This window comes from Carassius auratus, chromosome 22, assembly GCF_003368295.1.
Source record: "Carassius auratus strain Wakin chromosome 22, ASM336829v1, whole genome shotgun sequence".
NCBI classification, from domain to species: domain Eukaryota; kingdom Metazoa; phylum Chordata; class Actinopteri; order Cypriniformes; family Cyprinidae; genus Carassius; species Carassius auratus.
The window spans coordinates 14,946,329-14,972,484 of NC_039264.1; the positions used below are offsets into that span (position 1 = coordinate 14,946,329).

Consider the following 26,156-nt stretch of genomic DNA (forward strand, 5'->3'; position numbering starts at 1 on the left):
ATATTTTATTTAGTAAATGTATTTATGTAGATCATTATGGCTGTTATCATTGACACGATGCTCTGTCAAGTGTCAGATACTGTTTAGTTATTCATTACTGAATGAGCAGCTGGTGATTTTCCTGAAGACTGTTCCTCCGTTCTCCACATATTGGTAAACATCTCCTGAAATCACACCATTAGAAGAAATATCAGAACAAATACAGGTGTAGTCTTTCCTAAATAACGCTGGGAAGATTAATCACCCATTAACCTCCTTGTTTTAGACCAGAGTGTGGTTTAATGATGAGATATTGAAAAGAACTAAATTATAAATTTCTTCTGCTTTCAAGAGTTCAAACATACACCTGTGTGTTTCTCTTTCTCTGTCATATTAATCATATTCTGTTCATCATTTTATATTTACACAATATGAAGTTATCGATCACTTTTCACTTTAATTATTTTTCTGCTACAGCAAGTGAAGGGTATGTGTCTAGCTCAGGGGTTTTAATTTTACATAATGTTATTAGCTGTAAAATAGTAGGTTATACTTGCCATTTCGTCCTGAATTTCTGCAACGATAAATCACAAAACACACAACAAACACCAGCAGCAACAGCAGTCCCAGTCCCAGTCCAGTTTGATCTGCTTCTGTAGTCAGTGATGTATGAAGCACATGAAAGTCATACTCAAGTAAAAGTGCAGATATCTTAACAGAAAATGAGTAATATGTAAGTAAATGCAAAATGGAAAAGAAGCAAATACATATATATAAAATAATAGTCCACATGTGAAATGAACACAGCCAGATGGTGACAGCAAGTGACTGTTAATGAGTGAATCACTGAGATTCAACTGATTCATTCAAACTTTGATTCATTCAGTGTATCATTCATTCAATGTATCGGAGTAAAAGTTTACATTTTAATTAGGAGATGTAGTGGAGTAAAAGTAAAAGTAGGCTGAAATATAAAAACTCAAGTAAAGTACAGGTACCCCCCAAAAATACTGAAGTAGCTAGTGAAACAAAGTATTATTACTTCATTACATCACAGCACTTTCTGTGATGGACAAAGAGACGCTGTGTTTAGTGTCATACTACAATGACAGAAGAAGAGCTGTAAATGAACAATATCAAGAATTTACTCACCAGAGACAGTAACACTGAACTGCTTGTATGATGAAGTTTTAGAGGATCTGTTGATGATCTGTAGTTTATAAAGTCCAGTGAGTTCAGGGCTGATGTTGATGATGGTGAGAGATCCGGTCTGATCGTCTGTCTTCAGTCTGTCTCTGAGTCTCTCATCAGTGATCTCACATGATCCAGTCCCATCTGTGTTTCCCCTACACTTAGCTATATTCCTGTCCTCAAACATCCAGATGATCTGATGATATTCCTCTACACCGCTGTGTAGAGTTACAGACTGTCCCAGCGCCGTCTTCACTTCTTCTGTCTTCATTTCATCTTTCCCAACACCAAACACTCCTGAAAACACAATCAATAAAAGATGACATTAAATACACAGTTTCACATGTTTTACATTAGCAAACTCAAAACTGTAAGCACTTTTCATACATGTATTTTAACACAGAAGAGTGGTTTATGTCGATGGACAGTTTGATATTGTAATCGTTTTGTTCTTGACAGGTTTAAAGTCGTCACATAATGAAACAGTCTGCATCTGTGTGTACCATGAGCTCTGACTGACCTGAGAAACATTTTCCTCAAGTAGTCTTTATATTTCAACAGTTATTGTCCTGTATTTCTGTCAGCTGCACCAGCCATGCCATTCATTATGAACTAATCATTATATAAGAGCCATTATGGTCTATTGTAATTCTGTTTTTTACCAGTGGGTGGAGTTTGGGCCTGAATGAGTATATAGGTACAGTAGGTAAAGAGTAAGAGAAGGCAGGTGTGTAATTAGAGGGAAGCACAACATTTTTTGACGGTGTCTGGAGGTGATTATGTGGAAGCATTCAATGTTATCATAAGTGCATTGTGCAGCAGAACTGGAAGTTAAAATGACCAGTACAAGCTGTGATGAAGAAATCTGATAAAGCTGACTTTGGAGGACGATGTTTTGTTTGGATCTCAGACGTCAGAAACTACAACACCTCAAGTGACTAAATGATTGGTATTTATGTCACTATACATTATTTTACACCTTTGAGTCATTTCCCTTTCATGCACTGGCCAAAACTGGTCTGAATTAGTATTTGTTGAGACGTCTCTCTGAATCATCTGAAGCGGTTCTCAGTCAGTAAAGAAAACCTTACAGAGATACTTTAAGAACAGAGAAAAAGTGGATTCACCTACAAACAACTGAAACAAAAGACTGTGCCATATGAATATTCAACCATTCAACCTGAAATGTTTCTTCTTATTATTATTCATATTATTATAGATTGCATCATCTTTACAAAGCAAAGAAGGTACATAAACATATTCCAGAATTTAACAAAATCTTGTTCAGCCTTGGTTGAGCATAACCAAAAACTAAATGAAAACATCACAATAAAACAAGCAAACTATAACAAGAAATTAATAAAATACATCGAAAAATATAATAAAACAAAAATGGCTATTTTAAATAATTTATATATATGTGACATATTTGATTATTCGGCACATCTTTCAATAATTATTCGTTCATCAGAGACCCGTTGTCACATTTGAGTCTCACACTGACCAGAGGTCATGGATCTCACTTTTACAATCTCTCTGGTCTGAACTTAGTCAGATTCACTACAAGGTTAACTTATACCTTCATAAGAAGGTTAACTTGTATCTTTAAATCACTCGTCTACTGCTTGCTCAGAACAAAAATCTAGTTTGTTAGTCAGTTCAGCACAACTTGATAATTCAGTGCTAGACAGAAATCAAAAGGTCTCTGATGATGTTCCTGCTGCTCCATTCATTAATTACATAATTAAACAATAAGAATCCCATCAGAATTAAATTCAGTTCTAGTTCAGATAAATGCCCTCGATCTAAGAGTGAGAGATGCACAGCTGACAGCAGTGTGTGAGAGATTTGATGCAGAGACTCACACACACTGTCTGTCTGGTTACAGAAGCACAAATGATATTAATGAAAACTTCACTTATATATCCAGACCAGAAAACATAAAAGCATAAATCTTCAAATCAAAGAGCTGTATCAGGGTCACACTGGAGAGAGACAGTTAAACATTGTCACCAGACGTGTCCCTCAGCAGCAGAACACAAGTATGCAAACGTTTCTTCTCACAAAACAAGAGACTGCTGTGAGTTACACACACACAAAGTCAGCTCCTGAAGAAGAGATTCCCACACGACATTATCTTCTCATTCCTGTCAAACACACAGACGACTGCACTACAAGAGATCAGCTCAAAACACTGTTACAAACACCTCCTCTTGAGATTCAGGAGTCTTTTTTATCATTGTTTTACTATGGCTAACAAGTCCTAATACTTAAAGTATTCCTGAACTCAACACAGCACACACAAACATCACACAATTAGCAAAAAAAGTTACTTTTCTCATTTCTCAATTCAGAGATCTGTTTCTTTAAAATGCTGATCAGTTGTTACTATATATAATATAGTCCATATATACAGTATAACTTTTGAGCTGCTGTTGTTGCAGAAGTAGACATTGTTTTCTGACATGTTGTGTGCACTCTGGATGGGTTACATGCAGAGCACGAATTCTGAGTATGGGTCACCGTTCTTGGCTGAATGACACGTCACCACACCCTTCAGACAGGTTCCATTGGTCTGTGTGTCCATGACAACCAGAGATCTGGGGCCAGCTGCATGAACTTACTCATCATATAAGGTCTGTGTCTTCAGGACTGGTTTGACCAAACAACAGCTGTCTTACTTTCCCAGTACAAATAAGACCAATCTTCCTTTTCATAACTAAATTTAAAAAGTTAAAACTAGTCTTGAAGAAAAAAAAAATAGATGACTAAGTTTTTAAGATCTGTCTAAACAGTCCATGCAACTGGCCTCAGTGTCTCCACACTCAGTCTAATTTTTCATAATTAACTCAATGACAATTTCTCCTTCACTGAAGTTCCTCCCTCCACAGCAGCGCGCGAGCACGGCGTTATTAGCAGTGCACGCGCAGCTCGTGAACAGCTCTGTGAACCGGTTTCGTCCTGTCAGAGAGTTACTCTCAAGATGTGACGGAGCATGTGATTTGTTGAATGTAGTGAAAGGTACGAATTTCTCTGGTGAAAGAGTTGAATGGACTGATACATAGCTCGTTCGTGAATGAAATGAATGAGTATATCAAGTCAATGAGCCAAGCATGTAAATCTCGATCAGCAGATAGAAAGCGCAGTTATATTACACACAGTGGCGTAGCCAGGGGAGGGGCCATGGGGGCACTGGCCCCTCCTGAAAACTGATTGGCCCCCCAGTGTGCCCCCACATTTCTACTTGTCTGTCATTCACAAATTCAAATTATAATCTTTCAGTTTAGTAAATAACTCATGATTGAGTCTCGATGCTTCTCAACGAGGACTAATAGCGAGCTGCTGTTTTCCAAAAAAAAGCACCTATTTTAAATAGCTTATGTTTTTCGATTAGCGAGTTGTTGCAGTGCAAGAAGTGTTTGGTACTAACGTTAACGTCTTTCGGTGTTAGACAGACCAGGTTCGATGACGATGTTATCTCCTAGAGCAGACCAAGATGCTAATCATTATATTTACTATGCTCCTCTGATGCTGAATGTAAAAGGGGTTTACTGCGTTACGATTTACTTATTTTTCAGCCGAACGAGCCGATATAGTCAACAACGCAATTTAAAGCAATGGTTTAAAAAAAAACTATAATAGCAATTCTAATAAAGTCATTATTGAATCATGCAGTCGATTAGTGACTTTTTTCACTCAAGTGAGGTGACGAAACAAATCGTGTAATGTTTTTTTTTTTTTTAAGTCTATATGGGTGAGACACATGCAGAGGTGGGTAGTAACGAGTTACATTTACTTACATTTACTTGAGTAATTTTTCGGGGTAACTAATACTTTTCGGAGTATATTTAAAAATGGGTACTTTATACTCTTACTTGAGTAAATGTTTTGGGAAAAATCTGTACTTTTACTTCGTTACTGTGAGCGACGCTCCTCTCGTTACTTTATCTTAATGCAATAAATGTTATAAATGCTTCAGTTTATTCCAAACGCGCCGTCTACTTTTCTCTGGGCAATGAGCGATGCCCATTCGCTAATGATTCATTCTTTTGAGTCAATTCTGTTCAAAGGCTTGATCAAACCAATTGGCAAACGAGTGAATTGGTTCATGAATCAGTTTGAAGGAGTCGTTTAGTTCCCTGAAGCAACGCGCTGAGCGTCTGAAGCGGTTCACTCAGAGTTGTAACGTTTAACATCAGCAGCGTTGAAAACGTGGCTATGGAACTGCACTGAATTGAAAGCAAATCTGCAAAGGCTGTTATTTGCTTGCGATGGAGATCCTTATTAGATGAACGCGTGTGCTGTCTACTTTTTAACAGGTAATAACTTGGGCTACATTCGATTACAGTACACGATACCACTATGACAGTACTTTGTTGTACGTGTGTGGCTTATAACAGAGGGGAGTCAAGTTGAATGCAGCTTCCAAAAGACAAAAAATAGCCGATTAAGATTGTATTAATTTTAATACAAATTCATATACAAGTCATACATCACCTGTTAAATTCAGATCTGTGATCGCTTGCTGGCGCTGAGCCAGAGACAGACGCGTTTTTACAGCGCTGAGCATTATAACCAATCACACACGGTTCTTTTGAATGCAATGGCCAATCAGAGGTGTTCAGATGAGTCATCGCTGAAATGCCGGTGCTTCCTTCACTCGCTCACTGACTGAACACCTCTTTCTGGCGAATTCTCTCGTCATAAACAACAAAGTGCAGATGTGTGTACGAATCTATAATTAAGATATTGATTTCACAGTGTTAACAGTTTCAGTGATTTTAATGGGAGTTTCTGAGAGTGATTGAAATCTAGACTGTCAGTGAAAATGATCTTTAATAATGTAAATGTTATTTGCTCTCTTTCTGAACAATGAAAGATTAGTAGCCATATTTATATCACATTAACTTTCAATGTTAAATTCACATTTAATATAAAGTCAGTCGTATTAAAAATATGTTATGGCATGAAACCTATATCTGTTACTTAAGTAAACAGACAGGGTTTTATAATAGATTGGAGTAAAGGCTGATGAAATATATACATTTACACACGCACACATACATTACATACATTTATCTATATATCTAAATAAAAATAGGCTCCGTATATATGACCCAAAGTAACTAACTACTTGAGTAGATTTTTTATCCGATACTCTTTTACTCTTACTCAAGTAACTATTCAAGACTAGTACTTTTACTTTTACTTGAGTAAATATTTCTAGAATTACTTTTACTTGAGTAAAGTTAGGTACTCTACCCACCTCTGGACACATGCAAAAACATCGTTTTTTTTACTGGTCAATTTTGAGATTTGGCCCTGTTTGTCTTCAGTAACATGTCTTCTTTCAGACTTGTGGTGAAAAAAAAAGTCCAAAATACACATATAGGTCTTTATTTTTCTACACCTTTAGTCTATTTGCGTCTGTAGATTCCTAATAAATTCAGTTGGCGTTCTAAATCACCATGGTGCTCCGCGATTGCTGCCTGCACCCTGGAAAGCTCTCTCTCTAGCTCTCTCTCCCTCCCTTCACAGAAGTTATTGACAAAACGTCATTTGATGACACCCAGAAACATTCTCAAAAAAATCATACATAATTATTTAATGCATGATTAAATAGCAAAATAAATAACTAATACTAAAATAACATTGGACTAATTAAGCTATTCTAAACTGTTTTATAGGATCCACATATTTTACATGTTAAACTAAAGCTACCTTTTTGAACAAGTAGCTTTCTAACAAAGTATGGATATATGATATTTTTAAATCAATATGCTCAAGATTAATTAGCCTTGACATAAGTAGATTTTGTTTATTCATCAATGCAAATTTACTGCAACTGCTGCTATGCAAATTGAATGGGATGTGGATAATAAACAAAAACATTATGAAATTATATTAAATTTATATTAGTTATATTAATTAATTGTGTATTTATTTCTATGAATTATTAATGTTATTCTGCATTTATATAAATAAGGCTATTATATATATATTATATAAGGCTATTATAAATAAATTATATTATTATTATTTGTGAGTTGTACACTATTCATACATTGGATTATTTTATTTATTACAGTTTTTCTTTCACTTTTGTAAAGTGAAAAGTTAATACAAATTGTATTTGATTTTTTTTTTAATTTAGAGCAGTGAATAACTGCTATTAAAATATAATAGGGTATCACTGTTTATTACTGATTTTAAAGGTTACTGAACTCTTGAAATGATTTGGATATACAGTTCAAACAACACAAGATTGGCCCCTCTGTATTAATCGTGGCCCCTCTTGTGCCCCCCAGTTGAAAAAATCCTAGAATCGCCCCTGATTACACATACGCTTGTTCTCATATTTAGCATACAGAGCATAACTCCACGTTTAATCCCTGACTAAACCTCGTGCTTTGTTAATCTGAACAATTTATTTAAACTATTTAATGCGATCATGCACACACTTTAATAAAGCCAAATCAGTTTTTGTTACAATACGTTCGTTGACTTAAGACATAACACATAAGACACTCTTTTTCGCAAACTGCTGGCGTATTTGTGTAATATGAAGAAAAGATTATCACTGAAGGAATCAGTGAACGAATCAATTTGGTGAACGAACTGAAAATAAACGAATTTCTTGAAAGAATAAAAATCTACACCACTAAATTCCATGCAACATAAATGGATTTTTAAAAATGTAGTTTTTAGTGAACCCGCCCCGCAATAAAGTGCCAATTTCTTAACCCACCCCGACCCGGGTTACCCGCGGTTTATGAGACGACCCGCGCATCACTAATCTGCATGCACACTAAAAAATAATACATAGCACCATTTGACAAAGGTGCTGTACAGCACCTTTAAAGATAAGTGCTATATGGCACTTAAAGTGGTTCCCCTATGATTACGAGCCAAAGAACCACCTTTAGTGCTATACCAATAGGCTTTAAGCAGAGGAACTGGTCTGACAGGTAGCGCTGTGAATCCGCTGTACAGCAGCCATGCACTCAAAAAAGAAAAGGTGCATGGCTGCTGTACAGCGGATTCACAGCGGCACCTGTCAGACCAGTTCCTCTGCTTAAAGCCTATTGGTCCAGAGTGTATCCATGACAACCAGAGCTCAGGCTCGTTCCTTCACACTCAGTCTAATAAGCGGAAAAAACTTTTGGCTTGTTTTTCGCAATTCATTCAATGACTTCTCAATCATAGACACTTAAGTCGTAGGGCTACTTAGAAAAATCTGAACGTGAGGCGATAACTGAAGACATAAAACTCACAAGAACTGGAGAAACACTTATTACCTACCTTTAGTGAGAAATATCCAAAGACAAACGATCAGCTCGCTTCGCATTGTGTTTTAAAGTTAGCGATCTCCACTGAACAGAAGAGGATTTGTCTAATCAACAGAAAGGACAGCGTTGAGATTGAGAATGAACGAGATGAAGCTGTGTGCTGCAGTGGATGACTACTGAGCTGTGGAAAGTTCAGTCGATCTACTAAAGCCCCTCCTACAATAAACATACTGAGGAGAGGAGGGAGGGACAGATAACAGTCCTCACTGAATCAAACTATCTTACAGCAGTCAGCAGTCTGTTTTTACAAAACACCACAACTATGAATCAATTGATTAAACACAGTAGTCAGGTGTGCAGACACTGAGGTGTTATAGTTCTTACAATATCTAAACTTCACACACAAACATACAACATACAAAACATGTATGTATTATAAACCCTACACAAGCATTCATTTTATATATATATATATATATATATATATATATATATATATATATATATATATATTACTATAGTGTAAAGATAACAGGAGAACTGTGTGAAGAGTTTTGTAAAATGACCTAATTACTGAAAAATGTGTAGTAGTGATTGTAAACTGTACTAGCTGAAATCACTTTGACAGTGTAAGTGACACAGTGACTAGTGATGTAAACATGAGCACTTGGCTATGAGTTCTCAGTGCACTTATCTGATTCTCATCTAAGATTCACAAAGAAACCCAACAATCTGATAGAATTACAAGATATAACAACCATACTCAGATTAGTTATAGTTTACACTTACAACCTCTGCTGACGGTAAGGATTAACACTTTATCAGATTTATGCCACTGTAATATGATCCAACACTTAAACCAATAATAACAATTAAACTGCAACAAATCCTGTGTATAGCAGAGCTGAGTACAGAAACTACACCCGAAGGAAAAATGTGTTGCTCTTCTGAGCTCAGGAGACTTAGATGAGATTCTCATATATCTCTTATTTTAGTACACACGAGTGAAATTTTCCAGTTGGCCACAACTTATAGTGTAAAGACAAAATACAGGAAAGATCAATTAAAAAAAACTTTGTTCTACAAAATTCAATTGGAGAATGTGCATTAAACAAGGGCAGAAAAAAATCGTACTGTCTAGCCAGGCAAAGTGTGCCGCTTTCCGAAAAACTTTTAAAGTGACCACATCCCTAAACCATCTGCATACCAGAGAAAGTGTCAAAAATACCAATGCAACAGGCCTCAGGATGGGCCAAACTTTCTCTTCCTCTGTAGGGAGAGGAGGAACTGTATTGATACCCCATCAGTCTTGTTTGCTTCCCTCTCCGCAGCTCTCTGTTTTCTAACACTTGTGAAGTCCCTCCACTTATTCCTGACTTCTTCTGGGCTTTGTTCATATCCACAGCCAGACATCATTTATTTTTTGAGTAATTTCTGCCCAGATTTTATTTTTGTCAGTATTTGTAATGCAGTATTTTTTCAGCTTTGAAAATCGCTGGACTTTATTATTTTCCGCCTCCTCCAAAAGAACTGCAATTTCATGCTTTGAAAATTGGGGTTTTCGTGTCATTTTCATTAACACATGGCTGAATGGCAAGGATCCCCTGATCGCTAATGGAAGTTATTATTAACACTCGATCGGGGTTTAAAGTGAGTTTTGAGTAAAAGTGTACTAATAATTTCATAAATTGTCTGATGTAGCTTGATGCTAACGTTAGCTCTAATGCTACTAATAGCAGGTGCTTTTCTTCTTCATAATGCATTTTTGTCTCAATAATTCACGTAAGGTCGTAAGAAAATGTTTTATAGTAAGACTTTTGATAAATAAGTGCTAAATGCAAACAGCGACTGAAGTGAGATCGCTGCTTTGTTTCTTTGTAAAGCCTGAAAAACCACAATCAAGGCTAATAAAGGTGGAATAAAATCAAAAGAATAATGATAAAAGAATAATGCGGATAATGTGTCATACCTGGCGGAGGTGTGAAAGACTCATTTGGTGAGAACAATAGAATCATGAATCGGGCAGTTTTCACAGCCAAACACACATATAGTGCACACAGGAGAGTTTACATACGAGATCTTACAGAGATGACAAGGGCCATAAATCAATCTGATTAGCTTTCTCTAAAAACACACATGACATGGCCTTAGAAAATATTTCATAAAATTCACAGTTTTACAGATTAGATTATGAAATTTTTAATGAAGTTTTGGAAGACTTGTGGCTTTAGCTATACTGTGTTTTTAAACTCATATCCTACATCAACAATTTTTTAAATACATTTAATATTTTTATTTTTGTTTTTATGTTTGAGCTTATATATCTCTATTATCATAACAGTCTGAGTGATTCTGATTCCTGAACAGTTAACTTTAAAGTGTCAGCTTTGTGAACAAAGGTTGATTATGTATCTAGTCAGAAAGAATCATGAGCAGAAACCTTTTTATTTTGGGTATGTCATTTCTGTCTCCATGCCAAAAAAGGGGGGTGAATAGTAAGGGGTTAAACTGCAAAATAAATGTGTAAAATTGTTTTGTGTTTATTGGAATTGAACATATCTTTCCAGTGTTGCAGGTTACTGATGGGTTAAAAAATCTAATTTAAAAATTTGTATTTTATAATAAGTTAACAATACATTTTAAATTAAAAGTTTTTAATTATCAATACATTTTATAGTAAATTAAAAGCATATTACTGGCTACTGATTTGCATTATTATTTCAGTACACTGTAATTCAACAGCAGAATACTGCTAAATGTCATTAATCTAATAGCATTAACTTCACAGCTAAATCAGTAATTGTACAGCCATACTGCCAAATCACAGTATGGAAGAAATACTGTGAGGTCACAGTATACAGCTGTCCATTCACAATTATTTAGTGTGAAAATGATTCAGTAATTTACTGTGAAAGTAATGTAACTAGTTTACAGATATTTACTGTGAATTTACAACTTTTTGATGATATTCTAATTTATGACCAGCACCTGTATCTATATCTCTATATATAGATAGATAGATAGATAGATAGATAGATAGATAGATAGATAGATATAGATAGATATAGATAGATAGATAGATATTTTTTTTAGTCCAAATGTGAAATGAACACAGATGGTGACAGGAAGTGACTGTTAATGAGTGAATCACTGAGATTCAACTGATTCATTCAAACTTTGATTCATTCAGTGTATCATTCATTCAATGTATCGGAGTAAAAGTTTACATTTTAATTAGGAGATGTAGTGGAGTAAAAGTAAAAGTAGGCTGAAATATAAAAACTCAAGTAAAGTACAGGTACTCCCCAAAAATACTGAAGTAGCTAGTGAAACAAAGTATTATTACTTCATCACATCACAGCACTGTCTGTGATGGACAAAGAGACGCTGTGTTTAGTGTCATACTACAATGACAGAAGAAGAGCTGTAAATGAACAATATCAAGAATTTACTCACCAGAGACAGTAACACTGAACTGCTTGTATGAAGTTTTAGAGGATCTGTTGATGATCTGTAGTTTATAAAGTCCAGTGAGTTCAGGGCTGATGTTGATGATGGTGAGAGATCCGGTCTGATCGTCTGTCTTCAGTCTGTCTCTGAGTCTCTCATCAGTGATCTCACATGATCCAGTCCCATCTGTGTTCCCCCTACACTTAGCTATATTCCTGTCTTTAAACATCCAGATGATCTGATGATATTCCTCTACACCGCTGAGTAGAGTTTCAGACTGTCCCAGCACCGTCTTCACTTCTTCTGTCTTCATTTCATCTTTCCCAACACCAAACACTCCTGAAAACACAATCAATAAAAGCTGACATTAAATACACAGAACAAAAACCTGAATCAGGGTTAGATGTTAGCAAACTAGAAAAAGTATTAACAGAATCTTCACGGAGTGAAACAGTTTATTTTAGCACAGGAGAGTGGTTTATATTGATGACCAGTTTGATATTGTAATATTGGTCTTGACAAGACGTCTCATACATTATTTTAACTCGTCTATTTGTCTCAACTAACCCCACACTCCTTCAGTGTTTCTATCAAGTAGAGATCTTCACTCCGAGTGCTCAGACGTGTGTTTGAGAACAAAAACTGTCAGTCTGTACAGTCGAGAACATAACGGGATAAAATAACTGAAAAGAGCGGAAGCCGGTAGAGCGAGTTTGACACGTTTCTCGTGCAGCGCTAAGAGATGAGCGAGAGTGACTGCATCGAGAGACTAAAGTTTTCTTATGTGAGGTCTCGAGGCCAACTATAAAAAAACATCCACGTGCCCAGATATCAAACGCTGTTATTTAACGGAGCGCAAGGGAAACAAACGGAAAAGCCAAGCAGTGACACTCAAAAGCAGGTGATAACCGTAGATATACCTTATAGCAACTCACTTCCTGAAATATTGCATTCCTTTCAACATTCCTGATATTCCCATTATGTCATTATTACAAGAGGCAAACACATTCAGAAGACCCTGGATGTGTGTAGCTTTATTTTATTTTATTTGTTAGCCACCATAATGACGTCACTAGGTCTTATCACCCGATAAAAAGTTATGACTACGACCCTGCCAAAGAAACACTTATAAACTTACCATTAAACATCCAAAGCCAAAGATCAAATTGCCTCGCATAGTGTTTTTAATGATCTCCACCGCACAGAAGAGTTTTTATCATTACTCAACCGAAATGTCAGAGACGAGCATCTGAACGTGATGAAGCTGCGCGCTTCAGAGATATGAACAGACTGATGAGGTAATATGTGATATTAACTAGTAGCAAACCACCCTGCCCTTCTACACCTGTGTGTGCTGTACAGTCACCAGAGTTCAACAGTGTTCAGGACACGAATGTGTGCTTAGACTGCACTGGTCCTCTCATGTGATGCGCTTAAGATGCCCATCTTAACAATATATGATGACAGACGACTGCTCAGGCTCGTGCCAGACAGCGGCAGAGACTCTCATCTTTTATTAAGTCTGTCACTTCATAAACATTTACACACTTAAGTCCTATAAGATTTGAAGGTGAAGCAATAATTGAAGACATAACACTCACAAGAGAGCTGGAGAAACACTCACCATTAATGATAAATATCCAGAGACAAATGATCAACTCTCTTGACATTGTGTTGAAAGTTTAAAGATAACGATCCACCGCACAAAGAGGTTTTATCTTAAATCAACAAAACTGTCAGTGTTGAACTTAGATCTGTCCGTCTGAACATCAAACTGTGTTCGCTGCCGCTGAGAGACTGAAAGATCCAGAGAGGATGTCCCCAATCCCCGCCTTATCTGCCTCTATCTCTCCCTCTCTCCCTCCCACACACACGTCACACACACACACACCCCCAGAGAGAGAGAGAGAGCGATACACCGCGTGCGCGGTTTGGGTGTTTCATTGTGTGGTTTGTAATGACATTGTAATATATGACATTATGACAGAGGTAGGGTGAATTGCCCTAAAGTGGGACACTGCCTAATGTGGGACACTTAAGGATTTGTGTTTGTAGCTCCCCCATAAATACATGAATTCCAGTGAAACTATGGGTTAGCCAAAGCTGTGGTGTCATGTAATCAAAATCACATCACCTCTCAAATGTACATTCATGAATGAGGGTGGAGGAATCATCAAACTGGAAACACATTGTGTGAAGACCTCCCAAAGCTCAGTGACATAGTATTTTGACAAACTTGATATTAAGGAGTATAAATTTATTTTAAACAAAACAATCCTGCTACTTTTTGGACTAATGCGTTTATTAAATGTTTGTCCATCAAAAAATAGTATAACTTTGCATGTATAAACTATGCATTTTATATTTTAATCAAATTTCCTGTCCCACTTTAGAATAATGTTACTGCAGATGGGATTATAGATGATGATGATGATGGTGTCTTGACATGCAAAGGACCGCTTGTTAACCTCTGTAGCTTGTTTTTATTCAGGAAGTTCTCAAGGTTTATGCAGGCTAGCTGTTAGAGGTTTTCAAAAAGACAGTTATTGTATGTGTTTTTTTTTAGTAAAAGAGAAAGCATTAGGCAAATTGGTCTTAAATGTTTTTAACAGCAGTTCACTGCACATTCATGAATTCTGAATCAAGGTTGATCTAGCCTAAAATTAAACTTAACTTAACAAAGTCTCAACTGTGGTTTTATATTTTGCCTTCAAATATATGCCTAGGTTATTCCTGCTGTGGTTGCATGTGTTTGTTGAACTAGACAACAGTCAGGAATTCTTTGTAGATAACACAACACAACACAGGTCTATGATAATAGTTGCTTAATGTCTTTATATTAAATGCATCCAAACTATCATATTGTTTTATTTATCTGATGATGTTTGATTATCCATATTTTATCCAGATAAATACTTAATTTTAAGATTTGACTATTCTACTAGGTGATTTTGGCCTTTTATTATAAGTGTCCCACATTAAGAAGCTGCAGATTTTCTCAGACGAATTGCACTAAGAGCATTAAAATGTCTATCATTTATTTTACGAATGTGTTATCTGCGTTTTCTCTTTTGATTTATTTAGGACACATCGTGGGGTTTTTAAAATGGTATTAGTTGTGGATTTAATGTTTTGGTTACACACTGCAATATGTCACAGAAATCTGAAATGCAAAAACTGTCCCACATTAGGACAATTCACCCTACTACAATAATGTGAAGGAGGTTTATCATGAGGACACAGACTGTCCCTCTAATTCAAAAAGATTAAATGTTGTTTTTTGGTGTAGGGTGATAGCAAATATTTTACAGTAAAATCCATTACACCTATTGGGGAGTAAACCCCATAAACCACCGATACCAACGTGTGTGTGTGTGTGTGTGTGTTTCTGTAGTAATTCTGTAGACCACCTAAATATTACTGTTAGGTCTACCTGGAAAACTTAAACTACTGTTTAATTTGTGTTTTGTTATTATTATTTTGCTTTTATATGTTCTTATTTCATGACCATGAAGTTTAACTGGTTTAACCAGCTGCATGTGAAACAAAGTCTAGATCTGGAAGAGGTGTGTGTGTGTGTGTCAGACTTCATGCAAATCACAAACATGCAAGACACTGCAACAAACTGTGATGTGCTTCAAAACACCCTGCAGCCTGTCTTTTCTCTCTCTCTCTCATTTCCGGTGTGACTGGTTGAGCGAGAGTGTGGGCGCGTGGTGCAGAGAAGGTGGTGTGAGTGAAAATCTTTTTTCTCTCTTTTTCTGCTTATTTCTTATTTTTGTTGTCTGTTTTGTTATTTGTTTTAGTTATTTGGAGGGTCGTGTGCTGTCCGTCAGTCGGAGGCGGCCCAACAAACACAGGTGTTGAGTTCACTCACGAGACGCCACGGAATTAAGGTGGCGTCAGCTGTGAGCATTGAGGCATGTTGTTTGGCCATTGGGGAGTTAGTTGGACATTCTAGTGTTTTGGCCGCGTCTTGAATGAACAATGCGACAGTAGTTTTCCTAGATAGTGTAGACAAGGCAAATGAGTTGGTTGAGCAGGGAATTGTCATTGATGGGGAATTTATTTAAGTTCTACCACTTTCTATGCCAGCGAAAAAGGTAATCATTTCTAATGTACCACCTTTTGTCAGTGATGTGATTCTAACGGAAGCACTGTCGCGTTATGGCAAACTGGTGTCACTGATAAAAAAGATCCCAATCAGTAGCGAGTCGCCGTTATTGAAGCATATCATTTCATTTAGGCGCTTCGCATACATGATAATTCCGGATGACGCCGATCTAGATTTAACTTTGATTTTCGAATTGAGGATTTTAGTTATTCGATTTTCGTCACGACTGGTCAAGCCAAAAGCTTTGGATGAGGATTTAAAGGTCATTTAATTCGGAACTGCCCAAACAAAAATGTTGAGGGAGAAAAAACGAATGAAGTTGTACAGGGTAAGGAAAATGATGGAAAAGAATTAAATGTGGAAGGTTCGGTAGAGGTGGAGAAGGTGGTAGATTGTTCAGTAGAAATTGAGGCTGGAATAGCTTCATCTCAGATTGAGCAAGCGGATCCAATTCCTAAGAGTTTACCCACAAGTAGTGTTTTAAGTGTTTCTGATAGGGTGGTTTATCCTTCAGAAAGCAAAAAAGGTGCAAATGGTGAAGGTTTTCAAATAAGTGTAATGGCTGAAGAAGCACAGTTGACACCAGAACAAGAGCAGTTTTCCTTTAACACACCACAAAAAAGAAAGATGAAAAAGTGCTAGATGTAAAAATCAGTAAGACAACTGAACTAAGAGATGAAGATACTCAAGATACGGAAAGTGACAGTGATTCGTCTGAATGCAGTGAGGTTTTTTCTCAGGGTGAATTTAATGTATGGAGTTATGATCTTGAGGACATTAAATTGTTTCTCAGGTCAACAAAAAATAAAAGTGGTGTAAAAGTACAAGAATATTTTCCTGATTTAAAACAATTTGTGGACCGGGCAAAGAGTGTGATTCTTTTACCAATAAAGAAGCATATAGATTGAAGAAAATAGTGAGAAACATAAATATCACACATAATAATGATGTTGTGTATAAGTGTAAGAAAAGGAATAATTTTTCCTGTTGGTATGTTGTGTTGTTTTTTTCTCTTTCTTCGCCTTCATTATGAATGAAATTCATATTGCATCTATGAATTTTAATGGGGCAAAGAATGTGAAAAAAAGAGCACACATTTTTGAGGAAATTGATCAGAAAAATATAGACATAACTTTTTTACAGGAAACTCATAGTAGTGTGGAGAATGAGGTTGACTGGATGAAGGAATTTAGTGGATTATCCGTTCTGAGTCATAATTCAAATATAAGTGGTGGGGTGGCTGTTTTATTTAATAAAAAGTTTGGACCCACTCTATATTAAGTGGCCTTAACTACTAATATGTACTTACATTTTAATTAATAATTTAGTACAATGTACTTATTGTGTACATACATGTTTTTACATTGTACTTATATTTAAAAAAAAACTACATGTAATTACATCTGTATTTAATTTCTGTAATTACATTCATAATTACACTGTTGACCCATACTTTACACCTTAACCCACCCTTAAACTTACCCATACCTCCAACCCTCTCCCTAACCTTACCCCTATCCCACCTCAATAGCAGCAGAAGTGTTTTACAATACAATATGAACACAATAAGTACATTGTACTTATTTTTATGTAAGTACATAGTAGTTAAGGCCACTTAATATAAAGTGGGACCAAAAGTTTAAACCAACTTCGTATGATGTAGTGGAAGTTGTGAAAGGCAGACTGTTAAAAGTTAGAGCTTCTTATGAAAATTTTATGTTTGTTTTTATTTGTGTTTATTTTCCTACGGCACCTATAGAAAGATTGCTTTTTTTTGGATACTCTTTGTGCAACACTAAAAGATTGCGGTTCTGAAGATTTTCTCTTTTTGGGTGGTAATTTTAATTGTACCGAGTTGGATATGGACAGAAATCATGTTGATCCACATATGGCCTCACGTAAGAGGTTAATTCATCTGATTGAGAAATATGATTTGTGTGACATTTGGAGAATGAAAAATGGTAATGAAAAACAATACACATGGGCCCACATGCTTGATAATTATATATCACTGGCAAGATTGGATAGATTTTATGTATTTAAACATAATTTGAATTTATTTAACAAATGCTTTATCACACCTGTGTCTTTTACTGATCATAGTATGGTAAGTTGTACGTTTATTTTAAATTCAGTACAATCTAAAAGTGCTTATTGGCATTTTAACACAAGTCTTTTAAATGATAAATTATTTATTGAATCTTTTACATTTTTTTGGAAATCTTTTAAAGAAACGAAAATGTCTTTTAAATCCTTACAGCAATGGAAAGGTACAGATAAAGCAATTCACACAACAATATACTCAAAATGTTACAAAAGAATTTAATCGTTCTGTAGAGTTTCGGGAAAAACAATTAAAAGATTTACAAAAGTTGTATCAGTCCTCGGGTGATAGTAATATTTTGGAAACTTGTTTTAGAAAAAAAGCTGAACTTAAAGAGCTATTAGAGTTTAAGGCACAAGGTGCTTTAATTTGTGCTAATTTTTTAAACATTGATCAGATGGATACACCTTCCAAGTATTTCTTTGGTCATGAGAAGAAAATTGGGCAGAAACGTTTAATTCATGCCCTACGTTCTGAAGATGGCAATTTGTTATATAATCCCAGACAGATTCGTGATGTGGCAATGATTTTTATCAATCCCTGTACAAAAGTGAACTTAAGCCGGAAAATAAAGGAAAATCTCCTTTTCTAGAGGATTTACCAAAGATCTCAGAGGAGTCCAGTGAAGAACTGGAATGTAGCCTAACCCTGGGAGAGCTGTACAAGTCACTCCATGAGATGGAGTCTGGGAAAGCTCCGGGTATAGATGGGCTTCCAGTGGACTTTCTGAAGGTTTTCTGGTCGGATTTAGGAGCTGACCTGCTAGAGGTATTCAACGACAGTTTGCTGAAGGGTGGGCTGCCGTTGAGTTGCTGAAGGGCAGTAGTTACTCTCCTTCTGAAAAAGGGGGATCTTTCGCAGATCAAGAACTGGAGGCCGGTATCGCTTCTGTGCGGTGATTATAAATTGCTTTCTAAAACTTTGGCTAAGAGAATGACTAAGGTAATGTCACAGGTGATCCATTCTGATCAATCGTACTGTATACCGGGTAGGTCAATATTTGACAATATTTCTCTAATTAGAGATGTTATACAGGTTTCCAAATGATTTAATATCAATTGTGGTCTGCTATCTCTTGACCAAGAGAAAGCTTTTGATCGGGTTGAGCATGATTTGTTATGGAATATTTTAGAAGATTTTGGTTTTAATGAAAATTTTCTAAACATGATTAAAATTCTTTATAGTGACATAGAGAGTATAATTAAGATTAATGGTGGCTTATGTGCTCCGTTCAAGGTCAAAAGAGGTATAAGACAAGGATGTTCGTTATCTGGAATGTTGTATTCTCTTGTCACTGAACCCCTTCTACAAAAAATCAGGAAGAAGTTAGAGGGTTTCAAGATACCTTTATGTGATTTTAATTTTTGTTTATCAGCTTATGCTGATGATCTCATAATAGTAATTAACAAACAAAGCGATATAAATGTTTTATCTAGACTGATAGAGGATTTTGGAAAATGGTCATCCGCAAAAGTCAATTGGAAAAAAAGTGAAGCGTTTTTATAAGGAGATTGGAAGGAAGGGAAACCAAGTCTTCCTGAAGGTTTGTGCTGGAATAGGTGGGGTTTGAAATATCTAGGGGTGTTTTTGGGAGACGATAACTTGTTACAAAAGAATTGGGATGGTATATTACAAAAAGTTAAAGGATGTTTAGATAAATGGAAATGGCTTCTACCCAACATGTCCTATAGGGGTGGAACGCTTATTGTAAATAATTTGGTTGCCTCTCTTTTATGGCACAGATTGGTTTGTATTGATCCTCCTGTGAAGCTAATAGCTGAAATTCAAGCGGCTTTTGTTGATTTTTTTTTGGGACAAACTTCACTGGATTCCACAGAGTATTTTATTTCTACCTAAGGAAGAAGGAGGCCAGGGTTTGATTCACTTACAGAGCAGGATTGCAGCTTTCCGACTGCATTTTTTACAAAGACTTCTTGATGGACCGATGAATGTGAGCTGGAGGGCAATCAGTTGTGCCCTACTTAAGACTGTCGGAAACTTAGGAATGGACAAATCTCTTTTCCTAATGGACCCTCAGTGTTTGGATCTCTCGAAAATGCCGTCTTTTTATCAACATCTTTTTAAGATTTGGAGTCTTTTTCAAATTCAAAGGACTGAAAATGTTCACTCAATTTTTTGGTTACTGAATGAACCCTTGATACTTAATGCAAGATTAGATGTTTCTGCACCTAATTTCCTACCAGGATTTAGTAGGAGTTTACAAGACTCAGGAATTTATGTTTTAAAACATTTATTGTGTTTAACTGGGCCTGTTTTTCAGAATGTAGAAAATTTTACTGAAAAGCTTGGAATTCGTTCTGTTCGTTCAGTTTCTCGTTATCTGAATAAATTGAAAGAAGTGTTTACGGATGAAGAAAAATTGATGTTGGAGGAATTCTCTTTAGGAAATGACAATGAAGATATGTTTCCTTGTTTGTTAATTCAACCAAAACTTGAAGAGTGTTCGGGATGTTTTATTCAACAAAGAAAGTTTTCATCTGTAGATTTTTTTTCATGTGTTGGAAAAGAGCTGTATAAAATGTGTGTGCTTGTTCTAAACAAAAAAAAGTTGACTAATAGAGTTGATACGCCATGGCGTGCTGTTTTAAAGTTGGGTGATGAGATAAGACCTGAATGGAGAGTTTTGTACAAGCCACCATTATCTAAAAGAACAGGAGATTTGCAGTGGAAAATCTTGCATGGAGCTGTTGCAGTGAATTCTTTTATTTCAGTTTTAGATCCAAAGAATAACTCTGGTTGTCCTTTTTGTTTAAAAAAAGAGACTGTGTTTCATGCTTTCATGCAATGTATTAGACTTGGACCTTTGTTTGAGATGGTAGAAGGACTGTGTAATAAGTTTAAACAGTGTTTTTATCCTGAGACTTTTATTTTTGGTTTTAAATATGATCAAAAAAAGCGAGTTGTTTTTCAATTGTTGAATTTTGTTTTGGGACAAGCAAAGTTGGCAATATACATGAGTAGGAAAAACAAAATAGAGAAAAAAAGCAATGATGATGTTGTTTTTGTTTTTAAATCGTTACTTGAAGTAAGAATTTTGATTGATTTCAGATTTTACAAAGCTATGTGTGATCTGTGTACTTTTAAAATGAAATGGTGTAGTTGGGAAGGTCTGTGTAAAATTGATGATGAGTTATGTTTTTGTTTTTAAATGAATGTTTTTTTTTCTCTCTAACAAATTATGATGTGAATTTATAGAATAATGTGAGATTTGGCTAATGGTAAATAAAGTTTTGTTTAAAAATCTCAAAATCTCTCTCTCTCTCTCTCTCTCTCTCTCTCTCTCTCTCTATCTAGTGCTTTATCTCCCTCTAGTGTTCACTTTTTGTAAACATGTTATTTTTCATCAGAAAAGACATGAACCTATTGTCTGCATTCTACGGGTTTATTTACCTATTTTGTTTCGAATTAGCCTAGTTTAAAGTTTATAATAGGTTATGTGTTTGTTTTTTTAAAACATTTACCAATGTTCTGCGATTTTAGGCCGGTCAAAAGCGTTTCCATATTTAGTTGACTACAAGTCCCATCATCCCTTGCGCTGTGCAGGCGGCGGGACGCTCACTTCCGCCCAGCGTTTGGAAAGAGAAGCGGTGGACTGGACACAGGCTAGTTGATCACAGTGAAGCGAAAACACATCACAGATCATATTTTTATCGGATTAATGGTAATTTGTGTTACAGCAGCATTGTGAGGACACATTTAAGGGTAAACACTAGTTTTGCTTTCTTTGAGAGCACAGGTACATCGCGAAGATTTCTGTGTTTTAGGTCGTTTGTTTATCTGTAACGTTACGTCTCTAAAACGTTTACTGTAATGAATGCAAATGAATCTTTAACAGGCATGGTGCAGCTTTATCTGTACATGTGCATCTTGTCAAGTTAAAAGAAACAAAGAATAAAGGATTCAAAGAATCATTAAAACAGTAAAGCATTCTTTGCCATACCACTGAATCTCACAATTTTAAATGTAAGGAAGCCTTGTGTGAATAGTTTTAATTAAACTAGGAATGTAAATCATCATGTTGTTCCTGACTATTGTTTATCCTCAGAAAAAATGAAAAGTAAGAAAAAATATTATGAAAGTATTTTTACTATTCTCGTAATTTATGCTACTGATGTGTTAATATTTCCATGAATTATGGGAGTAACTTCCCTTAAACTGAAAACATTTAGCAAACTGTTTGCTCTGTTAACATTAACATTACTCTGATCCCAAAAATATTATTTCCTGCAAATTTACCATATTAAATATGTCACATTAATATATGTTGATTTAATCAAAAATATTCATTAACATTAAGTGATAATTAGAGATGTTCCGATACCCTTTCTCTCTTCCCGATTCCGATACCTGGGCTCAGGGTATCGACCGATTAGGGCTGTCAAAATTGCTAAAAAATAACGTTAGAATATTCCCTATAAAAAAAACACGAATATTCAAACTATTCGAACATCTGTTTGCGCATGTTGTCAATGACGCGCATTACGTCAATAACAGGAAAAAATAATACAAAGAGACATAATTAATTGTATAGCTAGTCTATTTAAGTTTAAACCTATATGACAACGTATTACCTACACATAAACAAGGAAATCAACTAATGGCCAAGACTGCAGACCTGTCAATTTACTCATGTTAAACCAAACATTTATTTTAATGGGCTGCCATGAAGATCTTTGAGTGTCTGTGTTTATGATATGACAGTTTTCTCAAATGAAACGGTAAATTCTCATGAAGTGACGGTTTATGCGTTCGTGTCCTCATATAGTGACACATGGTAGAGATTACAAAACAGCAAGCTCCCGCGTATCTGCGCCCGTCACCCACAGAGATGTAGAATTTGCAGGAGTAATATTTAAATAGTATTTTGCAGTTTAATATTCACAGACACTAGTACATATTCAGCTACAGTCTGGAGCCCTGCGCTTAGACTAACACGGAAGCGACTGAACGCAGCTGCGGGTACTAAATATACTCGGGAGTTGGTAACTTACTACTGGTACTAAAGAGACGCTGGTATCATCACATTTTTAAATGTTCAGCACCGACTTGGTAGTGAAGTGCCAGTACTTGTGGTATCCCTAGTCGCCGTTTTACTGTCTGGTTGGTCCAGTCTGAAATACTGCTAAACAGCGGACATACTGCTAACCACTGATCTATAATATAGAAGCGGCTTCACTGTCTGTTGGCAGTTTAGAACACGATGAGCGATCCAGTCATATATAAATCAGTGCTGCTAACGTGTCTTCATTTCTTCTTCGCTGCTCTAAACAGGGGTTGCTTGTGGCAACACAGCACAACTTCCTTGTATTTGCAATGCATTCTGAGCAGCGAAGAAGAACTGTGCAGCGGACTTTGGCAGCGGTTAGTCAAAGCTAGCGGTCATAACTAGGTCTTGTTTAAGAAAATGGTATCAAATCGGTATATGGGTTCATGTACTCGCAGATGCCGATGGCAGAATTTGTTGTGGTATCCGTGATATTTCCGATACTAGTATCGGAATCGGAACAACTATAGTGATAATATGTCAGACTGTGATATTTCAAAATGATTTCAATGATTTGTGGAGTGTGTTCCAGTTAATGTTATCATCTATAATATCACTGAATTGGGAGAGCAGAACACAGATGTGCTGTGTATGTTGTCTTTTTGTCACACAGTTAGAGCGAATATTAAAGGAGCTTTTGACATAGATATTCTTCTTATACCATGTCACAGTAAAATACCAAGTGTTTCGTTATTCTTCTGACTTAAAATAGATCACGGAGAAAAATATACAGAGCTTTTAGTTAAACTGAAAGATAAGGATTATTAAATGATTTGTCTTTTGAGTGGAACTTCAGTCTAAAATTACTGGGTTCAGCCTGTTGGGTCATTTTATCGGGTGTTTTTAATATTTTTACTCAGGTGCTGGGTAGATTTTCTGCTCTCTAAAACAGCGGTTCCCAACCTTTTTCAACTCGCGGCCCACACAACCAAACACATGTGTTTGCGCGGCCCAGTGCAAAAAAATTTATAAAAAAAAGAATTGACCCCGCTATTGTTGGGTTAATAACTTATCATTCAGAAGCTAGACTGTTAACTGTATTTATTGAATGAACTAGGACTGTGCGATATGGAGAATAATAATCACTATAGTAAAGGTGTAACAAAATTTCTAGACTTATGGCAAAAAATATAAATAAATAAATCCCGTGTCCAGGGACTTTTTTTTTTCTTTTTTTCCATGCATTGTTCATAGAGCTCATTAATTGTAGCGGTGCAACAGGTGTTGTAATATATTTGTTATACATTATACAGGTTCACACGTACTCTATTTGTAGTGTGTATACAGTTTGTGTAAGCGGTGCATAAGCAGCAGCGAGAGCGCTTTAATGTAACGCGAAAGCACATTAAAATAATGCACGAGTGCGAATCTCTCTGTTCGCACGCAGATTTCCTTTGCTCTGTCACAAAACCAGACGTGCTTGCTCAGATACACGCTGCTCTCGCGTGTCTCCTCTCACTTAAACTGCATCCTGTGCACTCACAACTCTCTCTGTGCTAATGTTCTAGATATTAATCATTTTCGCACATTTTTATTTCTAGCCTTTTACCGCGTGCAATGTGAACACTCTGATCCATTGTTCTCATTGGTCTGTTCTGTTCTCGCGCTAGGCATGTTGCATTTTGATTGTGTCACGGCCGCGGAAAATCCTGCTATAAATTTTGAAAATCGCGCACGCTCAAAGCGTGATTTTATGATGATTTCTATTAATCGCACAGCTCTAGAATGAACTGGAAAATAACTTGTGCTTGCACCGCTCAGCAAAACGGGAAAACCAGATCCAGGCAGAGCTCGGCAGTGAGTAGACAGTCAGCGGAGCAAGCGGTCAGGAGGGAACATGTTGACAGCCATTTATGCATCTTTGAATTTGTTGTTCTGTAGCATATGCAGCAAAATTATTAATTGGTGGTTTATTCTTAAACCAATCAGTGAGCTCGAATAGTGGAAGCATAGTCACAGTTTAATATTTATTTTTTGTTATTTCATTATATATATGAAATTATTTATGTTATGACTTAAACATTTTTACATATATTAACACAATTATTATTTCTTTTAATAGTAATAGGCTGCCCAACCTGCAATACGGCCGCGGACCACAGGTTGAAAACCACTGCTCTAAAAAAATGGTGGGTTCATCATGTTGGGTTATTTTATGGAGTTATTATTTTTTATATAAATGTTTGTATCCAGGTGATGGATAGTTTTTTCTGTAACTAAGCTGCTGGGTTATTTTTGTTCTTCTACTGAAACCACTGGGTTGAGCCTGCTGGGCTGTTTTTGTGGTTGCCAAATAACCCAAGTCAGGTTGTTTTTACCTCTGCATTGTTTAGAGTAGAAATGCAGAAGGCTTGCTTTAGGAAAAAAAGGTAGATACACAAGTCATTGTTTGTATTAAACCACTGGAGATGTATCATGAAAATAAGCAATTGTTTCCAATATATGGAAATGTATTATGTAGTATATTGCATTATATTTTGCAGTATATTACAATGTATATTGTTTGTTTTGTAAGGGCAAATACATCTTAATCCATTTTCAAAATATATTTTGATGTGCTTCACAGTGGAGTAAATGCAGAGTAAATGATGACAGAATTTTACTTCTGAAAGTTTCAGCAAACAATAATCCTTGTTCAGTCTGACTGGGACTGAAGGGAAATTAAGTTCAGACATCAATACACTCTTAATACTGAACATTTGGCCAGCATTAATAGTAAATAAGCATATTTTATCTGATTAAGTAAGCGATCTGAGGCATCACCTGTAGTCTTCAGTTTATCCTGGTTCATCTCTTCTGCTGGTCAATCCTAGTTCTCCTACACAGTGATTCTCCATAAAGACAAGATAATCCATGATTTTGGAGCTCACAGCTGAAGTTCATGTATGAGAACGAAGTGAAACTTGTGATGTACACGTCTGTGCATGTTTATAGTTTTTTCCATGTGGGTGACTGAACCAGCTT

General features: G+C 36.0%; 1 protein-coding gene across 2 annotated transcripts; it reads right to left on the reverse strand.

Moving 5' to 3' along the window:
- Positions 1-1,060: 1,060 nt before the first annotated feature.
- On the reverse strand, positions 1,061-26,156 carry LOC113039796 (uncharacterized). Of its 2 annotated transcripts, none has more exons than XM_026197895.1 (3): positions 25,956-26,156; positions 11,916-12,248; positions 1,061-1,467 (listed from the first exon to the last, which is right to left on the reverse strand). In XM_026197895.1, exons 1-3 carry the CDS (start codon positions 25,981-25,983, stop codon positions 1,124-1,126), a joined length of 705 nt encoding a protein of 234 aa, XP_026053680.1. In that variant the 5' UTR covers positions 25,984-26,156; the 3' UTR covers positions 1,061-1,123. The 2 variants fall into 2 exon arrangements, with proteins under 2 accessions (XP_026053680.1, XP_026053679.1); XM_026197894.1 differs by lacking the exon at positions 25,956-26,156 and adding an exon at positions 13,534-13,683.